The 9,014-nt window shown below is 33.2% G+C and overlaps 1 protein-coding gene across 1 annotated transcript; it reads left to right on the forward strand.

Annotated features, from left to right (window-relative positions):
• The first annotated feature begins 2,041 nt into the window (after positions 1-2,041).
• Positions 2,042-6,754, forward strand: LOC110618502 (plant UBX domain-containing protein 1). Its single transcript, XM_021761641.2, has 7 exons — positions 2,042-2,221; positions 3,318-3,414; positions 3,543-3,611; positions 3,883-3,950; positions 4,095-4,224; positions 4,347-4,451; positions 6,362-6,754. Exons 1-7 carry the CDS (start codon positions 2,138-2,140, stop codon positions 6,562-6,564), a joined length of 756 nt encoding a protein of 251 aa, XP_021617333.1. The 5' UTR covers positions 2,042-2,137; the 3' UTR covers positions 6,565-6,754.
• Positions 6,755-9,014: the final 2,260 nt, after the last annotated feature.

Below are 9,014 nucleotides of genomic sequence, written 5' to 3' on the forward strand. Positions count from 1 at the left end.
CTTGACCATAATGTATTGTTGATCCCTTGTATATACATGATCTTATGTTATGATGTTTATGTAAACTAACTCAACACAGGTTGTTTTGCCTTTAAGGCTTGATGAGATCCCACAGAGGGACTATGTTATATATATGTTCAGAATATGCACAGGTTGAGTTAGTTGATGACAGTATGTATGAGGAAAAGTTTTAATTTTTATGCATGTTGTCGATCATGTATGAGATTATACAGGTTTACAGGTTATATGTCAGGCTTGCTACGGGTCCCGGCGGCCTTAAGTCGACCCGGATCCTAGCGCCGGTAGCGGTCCGGATTTCCGGGGCGTTACAAGTGGGGAGACTTTTGCTGTTACAAACGATCGCTCAAAGTAAGTCAGGAGCTGTTACACAAGATAGAGCCACGTGGTAAGGGTCTGATAATCAGATACGCAGTTCCACCCGTGGAAAGAAAGATCCAAACACCGTTACACCCGATTCATCATCAAGACTCGCCCTCTCCTGAATAAGTCGAGTCTTCACATAAAGTTACCGTTAGCAGGCACAATTTAGCAGATCTCCATTATACGTGTAATTGCGAAATTACGGACCGACTAACTGGTGAGATTTCTTATCAAACAATCGGTCACATCACCACTGGATTGTCAGGAAATGCTATAATTAACTCTATTTTCTTATAATATAAAAAGCTAACGATCATAGATAAATATGCACAATTCTTACACAATCACTTTTGAATTCTAAATAATTCTTTATATTTGTTCTAATTTCCAATTTATTGACTTGAGCGTCGAAATAACTGCTGTAAACGCTAACTATTTCACGTTCATTCTGTTTTCTTACATAATTGACCAATCACGTTACAACTTTATCTTCAATTACATCAATACCTATTTTTTATGTTCAATAATTTATATTGGGAGGGTAATCAAGGGGATATTTAAAATATCAATTATATTTTTATATCATTAAAATAAAAAATTAAATTTAATTAAATATTGAAATTAATTTGTTCTAAATGTTGATTTTTAAATTATTTATAAAAATGATATAATTTAAAATTCTTAATCTCTTTTCTTTTATTTTTTTTATAAAATTAATTAAAAATTTAAAACTAATAAAATTTTAAACTCTTTTTATTTTTTTTTTAAGATTAAAATATATCATATCACATTTAAAATAAAATAAAGTATAATAAGATGTAGAGATGTAAACGAACCAAACTGTTCGTGAGCTATATATTTGAGACTCGACTCTATAAAAATTCGATCGGACTCAACTCGTTTTCTAAACGAGCCGAACTCGAACTCACTTTTTAGACTCATTTAATAAACGAGCCGAACTTGAGCTTAGTAGTATTCGGTTCGCTTAGACTCGCGAGCTGACTCGTAAACAGGCTTGTGAACAAGCTCGTGAGCAGGCTCGCGAATAAGTTTGTTTGCTAACACTAATCCCACATCAAAAGTTGAAGGGATATGGAGAATCGTGACTTCTCTATAAAAGGACAACCCTTCTACATTTTTTTCATTAATTTTGGGTTCGAGAGATTTCAATTAAATAAAAAAATTTAACTTAGAAGTCTCTTAATAATCTTATAATTTAAATAAATTTGAATTTTATTGAGTTTGTTTATAATATAATCGAGCTCAAATTCAAGTCTAAATAAGTTCAAATTCGAACTTTTTGAATGGATTTTGAGTTGGCTCGTTAATGTGATAAACGAGTTTATAACGAATCGAGTTTGAACCGAGCTCGAGTTTAATATTTATTTTATGAATCGAGTCCAAGCTTATAAATGAAACTCGAGTCGAGCTCATAAATGAAACTCGAGTCGAGCTCGAACTTTTAAATTTATTTTCTAATTGAATCTGAATTTATCAAAATTCGGTTCGACTCGGTTCGATTACGGTCTAAGTGCTGTTTGATGGGAAAAGTTTAAAGAATCTCTTTGATAAATTACATTTTAGTGCCCAGGATTTTAGACCCCTAACATTGTGCATCCTCGTCTTGTTTAGAAATTCACACATTCAAAAAAGAGCACCGGTACGTACATACGCGCACATACACTAATTACTCTCTCTCTCTCTCTTTCTCTCTTTCTCTCTCTTGCTATTTGTGTTTTGTGTATCTTATTCTCTGATGTTTGTTGATGGTTCTGCACCTCTGCCTCTGAAGAGAAGGAGACTCACCACCATTGATATCATGGAAGCTGAAGCAGCTAAGGTTTCTTTTTTTATTTTTTGAAGCTTTTAATTTGAGCATCTTTGTATGTAAATCTCTGGTTTTGATATATGGGTCGATCTGGGTTTTTTTTTTTAAATTAGGTCTTTTTGTTTAGGCGGTTGATGATCAGTGCGTTGGTCGATTACTCGATTCTTGGCTTCTTGCTCTGGCTGTGTTTCCTTTTCTTGATTCTTTAATTCTTTTATAATTTTGAACCGTTATTGCTTGTGATAGCTTAAAAGAATTAGTGAGCTGAACTTATTGGATCATAATTTATTGAAAGAAGCTGGGAATTTAGTGGAAGAGTTTAATTGGGATATTGCAGATGGAGCTTAAGTTCACAATGTCGCAAACTGAAATCACGATTGCTGCCTTTAGCAAGATCATATGATATGGAGTTGTGTTGTAGATTTCCTCTAGTTTCCTAATGAAGTTGGTAGTTATGATGCTTTGAGTGGTCAGTAAGTAACCTTTTGATCTTGGAACTCATATTGCTGTTTATTTTTCTTTTCGTAGTTTATCAAGACAATTTAAAGGTTGGGGCCATAAAGATTTTGTGCTTTGATTCTCTCAAATTCTTCATTATCTTATGGCGTTTTGGATTTCTGCTTGGAGCTTTAGAATGGATATAGCTGCCATTTATTCTGGAATTATCCTTATTTAGTGCAATCGAGTCTATCAACTTTTGAAGTAATTGGTAACTGCCTTCTAATCCGAAAGTCACTTATCTGTTCCAAAGCTTTGTGATTTCTTGGAGAAAATAAATCTGGTAGCAGCTTTGAAGAAGGGGTTATGAAGTTTATTCCCAAATAACTCATGCTTTGTTTTGTTTTGGTTCTCACCTCTTGCCAAGTCAGGAAGGGATCTAGAGATGGATAATTGTTTAGCGGATCACATAATCATTAATTTGTGCCTTGATATTGAAGTTCTTGGAGGAGCTTGAGATTCAAAAATTAAACAAGATAAATTCTTCATTTTGCATTTTCCTTTTGTGGTTTTAGCTGCTTCCTATTTTCATATAGTTGTCACTTTTGAGTTGCTTATAACCTGCTTGTCTAGTACTGTGTCATGGTTGTGACATTTTTCATCATATCAGGCCAAGCTTGCAGCTGTCAAAGAAAAGGTTGGGCGGGATGTCCATGTTTTTGAAACATCAGCACTTGCTTCATCAACAAATCAAGTTTCTGATGGTGGTATGATTGACTCCACCTTTTATGCCCTTATCAAGGCCGGAACATGATTACAGACTTATGTGAAGCATTATTGATTTGTAAGTCCCTTGTTGAGCTGTTTTTTTTCCTTTTCTTTTTCTTATGGGCAGAGGAGTCAGATGATTTCTATGAGTTCACTGCAGAGGATTATCATAGAATATTGGCTGCAAGAAAGGAAGGTACATATTATATAAGTGAGAGAAATAAAATATCTGTCCTTTCCAGCTCTTTCTCTGTTACTAAAGGGTCTGCCCATGTTCTTATTGATAAACATGTTTACATTTGTCCTTTTGCTCGATAATATATCCTGTGATCACATATACTTCATAAGTTTTTGGGATCAGTCAAGTGGAGTCCAATTTATCATATGATATTTATATCATTGAGGAATGGGGAACCATTTTTGTTCATATCTGTGTGGTTGCTAATGCGTGGATGAATATTATATAGATAAATATTTGAAGACAAAAAAAATTCGGGACGCAGAAGAAGCAGCTCACCGTTCAAGAATAACAAAGGTTGTCAATGGATTCTTTTTGTGATTTTTTAGTTCTATTTCTGGGAGCTAAACTTTTTTCTAATTGTAATAGGGTTCGATAAGCATTCCACATATTATGCTAGTTTGGTTAGGTCTTGACCTGTTTATATGTTACTGTATTCAGGCTGTGATTAGGGTTCGCTTTCCTGATAATCATACATTGGAGGTGGCTTTTCTTCCGTCAGAAAAGATTCAGAGCTTATTTGATTTTCTCTTAAAAGTGATTGCACGACCAGAACTGCCATTCTATTTATGTATGCAAGAGAAGGCCAATTTTTTTTTTTTCATAAGTAATTTATCTACTCATTTTGTACTGAAGTGGGGGCTTAAAGCCCAAAACTGAAGCAGTAAACCCTAACATATCCTCATATTACAGATACAACTCCTCCCAAGAAGCAAATGAAGAACTTGTCACAAGATTTTTACTCAGCTGGCTTTATTCCTGGTGCAATTGTGTATTTTTCATATGATCTGCCACAAGGTCAGTTCAAACCTTGGATGCTCTAAATTGCTAAATTATACTGGCTTGAATTCTTATCTACTTTCAAGGTTCCATTTGGGGCTAAGGTTGAGAGGCCAAGAAGCTCTTTTTGGAAATAGGACTATATTTTGGAGAAAAATTGTTTACTTGTTTTTCTTATGATTAAAGTATGTTGAATCGATTTTGAAACCAAATTTCAATACCATCTAACTAAAATATTTAAGGATTTGCTTTTTTAGTAGTAGCTTCAATAACAATGCCAAACAAACTCTTAAGTTGTTCTGACCTTTTTTTTAACCTAATCATTGTATTCATTGATACTGAATATTGAGCATTTTCCCTTCGTCCTATTGTGTGTGATTTGGTCGAGTATTGCAGATTTTCACCATGGGTTTTGGTACTTAATATTGAAGTGCCTTTTGAACTTTAGTTCTAGTGCATTTAGCTTCTTGTTGGCATGGCCTAGGAATAATGTATTTATAATAATAGCTAGTTTACTATGTGAGTGAAAAGGCTATTTATCAGCTGTTTCTGGGCATATATTTCAGTTTTAATAATTTTTTTTAGATTTGTACTAAATCCAGGGTGAAGTAATGGGCAAAAGCAATTGAATCATATTTTTAAATAAGGCCGTTATGTCATGTAAAAGCCATTCTACAAATCTTTCACTTCTCTCTTGAGCTAAGGTCATCATCAGTCTTTCCAATTCTACATGCATATTTCTTGCAAAAATTGACTTATTATTTTTTTTTTTTAACTTTTGTTGCGTTTTGCCTTTTTGTTGAAGAAAATTAGGTTTGATGCTCTTTTTTGTGGGGTTAAATTATGGTATGAATTATGAAGTATTAGCTTTAAATTGATTAATGCAATCAATGTTTACGAATGATGGATTAATATTTTTGTTTGATGTACTTATGCTTATTTTTTAGTTGTGCATCTAATTTTCACTTATATCTTCAAATATCTACCTCTGCATGAGCTCTATAAATTTTTTCCAAACAAAATAATTGTGCGGCAATGGACTGTCAGCATGGTTTCCAAAAAACAGTTGTTACGTTATGTAACCGGCTCATTACCCGTTACCCTGGTATACAACAGCCTCCCCTGAGTTGTAGGCATAATGGCCATTACGTAATGATAATGACCATTATCAATAATTGAAATTCTTTTATATCTTTCCTCTTTTGTCCCTATTTTCATTTTTATCAGTTTCCACACTTTCAACAGCTTCAAAGACAATATTTTTTAAGTTTTCTCTTTCAAATTTCAATCTTCCCTGCATAGTTTTCATCTAAGCTTATATCCATCATAAACTATAGCATTTCCAAGTTTGTTTCTTCTCAAAAGTTAGTTAAATTTTCTCTATCTATAAAGATTCTGTTGGTTTTTCTTATTTTAAACTATATAATGTTTAACTTAAGTTAAATAATCAATATTTAATATATTTATGTTTATTATGCATTTGTATACATTATTCTGAATCAAATCATATTAATATCATTTTATTTTACGAACTTCATAAATTTTTTTGAAAAATTTGCGTAACAACAGGCTGATACCGTTATGTTATAGTCGATACAGACCTGGTCCGTTACTCAGGACTGCGATTCCAAACCATGACTGTCAGTGTTACATTATGGATGTTGCAAGCTTGTTTCCATTGCTCGGATCTTGACTGCTGTAAATTTTTTGAGAAACATGAGTTTTGTGCATTTGACATTTGCATTTGTCTGGATTGCTGTATGCCTCTTGAATATATTGTATTACTGCTGGTTTACTGACCTCTTCTTCCTTTGAGCATGTCGTCTTGAAGAGTAATTTCAGAGGATTCCATGTCGATATTCACAATTTGTTGGTTGTTAAATAAAAACTATGGATAACTGATATTTAATTCTCTTTGAAATGTTCAGGAGATGATTCTGCAGCTCTGAGTTCTGGTCCCTTCCTCGGAGAAGAGGTAATGTCTTTGAAAGGTTTGGAATTGATTTCAGAACCAACAGAGCCTGTTCAGCCTGCTGAACCAGAACCAGTAACGGTGGTTCCTTCCCCTGTTCCTCAAGAGTCCAAGTCTGCTGGGAAAAAACCCATCAAACCAAAGTGGCTGAGAATGTGATATGACAACTCTGCCAGTAACCATGGGACGTGTGGAAGACATTGTAAGCTGAATTTGGTAGGAAGTTGTAAAAGAAGGCCAAGGAAGTTACTTGTTTCCTACCTCAACTCTTTTGTATCATGTGAATATTAATTGTGCCTTGCCTAGAGATTTGACGGATGCCTCTTGGTAACTTTATATTTGTTGATAATTCTCCTGTGTTTGATCCGTTCATCTAGCTCTAGTAGTACTAAATAGTGAGAGTAGGATCTCACGATATTCCTACTTCATAGAAAGGCATTTTCTTATGAAATGATAATGTAGTTGTTCATAATCTGAAAGCATGTTCAGAAAAAATTTTGGGGAGTTTGTGATATATTATTTTATATATGAAACTAAATCAGTATAAAACTGTAGTCATGTTGGAATTTCTGTTTTGGCTTGATAATCTTTCTAATTAAATTTTAATTATATTTATTCTATTTTAATTTGATAATTATGCTTTATTATATTTATCGAATTCCATTAGACATTTTCCTTTCTTTCCTCGTATGAAAAGGGATGTGAAGTGTAGTTTGGTAAATTAATTTTGTATCTTGAAAGGAAAAGAAAAAAGAGAGAGCTGAAGGATCTGATAAACAGAAACAACTGTGGTTTTGAGGGTGAAATTCTGAGAAAGTTTCTGAGAAAAAAAAAACTTCAGAAAGGAAATGAGCAAAGGAAGCAAGCCACGAACAATGAATTCAGCTACCACAACATAGCAGCAGCTGGCAACAACCAGTGATTGTTCATTTTTTGAATGTTTATTCTGATCTCTCCGTTTTTCTTTGGCACACAAAACAGAGAAATGGGCAATTGAACTTTTTCTGTAAGTGTGGATTGGATGAAACAATCGATTGGAAACGGTTTTACACCGTGTATATACGGGAAATTCACGGTCCGCTGATCATGCATCAAGAAAGCAATCAACAAAACCTTTTATCGTTAAATTTTTGAAACTATGAAGCATAATGGGATTGCTGAACCATTGGATATTCTAGGAAGTATAATTAATGGGTTTGCCCTGCCTCTGAAAGAAGAGCACAAGCTTTTTCTTGTTCGAGCACAAATTCCATTATACAAACCAAAATGCTTACCCATGTACCACTAGCAATTATCATATTGCATTACATAGTTTATGGAGAAAGACTGCAAGCTTGCTGATACAATTATGCCCGGGATGCTAAAATATAAAGATAGAAAGAGGTTATGTTCTTAGGTGAACTAGAAGAAGTTTTAGAAGTAACACAGACTGCCGAGTTTTAGCACTGCATGGTAGTCTTGTTTCGCCAGATAGCTCATTGCTCGAGAAGTTTACATTTTCAAGTAGGTAGTAAACTTGTTTCATTAATTTTACTAAATCTCTTTCTTGCTCATCTTTGTTTTTAATGAAAGTGTCGAGTAAAGAGCAACTTAGCTCTAACTTTTTGTAACTAAATGATTGCACTTGTTTTTGCCTTTTAAAATAGTGAGAAACATCAGTGGGGATTAAGGGTTAGCTGTTATGGTTGTTGTCCTCCTCATTGTAGTTTATTTTGTTCTTGTAAATGGGATGCCAAGTTACACACTCTTGCAAGTTTGAGTTGCTATACGTTAAAGTTATAATAATAGAAAATAAAAGAAAACATTACAAGAAGAACGGACACAAAACCTACAAGGGTTAACTTTTATTGAATAAGAGAATTCAATAATGGAGAATTTAAGACATATATGGTGTGATATCATAAATTAAAAGATTCTTCAATTATAATAATAATGTATCAAATTTCCCTATTTTAGGAATATATAGTTATTATTCTATTTATTTAGGAATACAAATTCTATATTTAATAGGAATAATTTTTTATAACAATCCTCTTAATTGTAGCATGAAATCTCATTGATTCTAAAAAGAGAGAAAATAAAAGATCGAGCAAAAAAGCCATATTAATAAAAAAAATTCAAGCCAAATTCAAATTATAATAAATCTAAGCCAACAATACCATGAGAAGAGATTTCTCCACTCATATTCAATGCCAAAAAAAGAGAATTCTCCAATCACATTCAATTATAGGAGAAGAGATTCTCCGTTCAAATGCCAAGAGAAGTGATTTCTCAGTTCATATTCAATGTTAGGAGAAGGGATTTCTCCACTCACAGTTAATGCCCGGAAAAGAAAATTCTTGTTAGTAATTTGCCTTTAGTATTTGACTAAGTCTTTATAGATTTTTTTAATTTTTAATCATGATTTACTTGTTGCTTAATTATAGGAGATTAGTTTAGATTTTTTCCAGATTATTTGCAGCAGTAGTTAAGTAGTTTTTTCCTTATAAATATTCATCAGTAAATAAGAAGAAGCATGCTTCCAAGTCCAATATATTCCAGTTCTTTAAACCCTTTTCATATAGCTTTATATCTGTCTTTGCTACAAAGTGGTATCAGAGCTATTATCT

This window comes from Manihot esculenta, chromosome 7, assembly GCF_001659605.2.
Source record: "Manihot esculenta cultivar AM560-2 chromosome 7, M.esculenta_v8, whole genome shotgun sequence".
Classification (NCBI taxonomy): domain Eukaryota; kingdom Viridiplantae; phylum Streptophyta; class Magnoliopsida; order Malpighiales; family Euphorbiaceae; genus Manihot; species Manihot esculenta.

Bases quoted from the DNA above. Each gene is read 5' to 3' on its own strand.
- LOC110618502 (XM_021761641.2), top strand. From the start codon at position 2,138: ATGTTTGTTGATGGTTCTGCACCTCTGCCTCTGAAGAGAAGGAGACTC. The intron at 4,225-4,346 runs GTATGCAAGAGA...CTCATATTACAG, and splicing joins AGAACTGCCATTCTATTTAT to ATACAACTCCTCCCAAGAAG. The intron at 4,452-6,361 runs GTCAGTTCAAAC...TGAAATGTTCAG, and splicing joins TTCATATGATCTGCCACAAG to GAGATGATTCTGCAGCTCTG.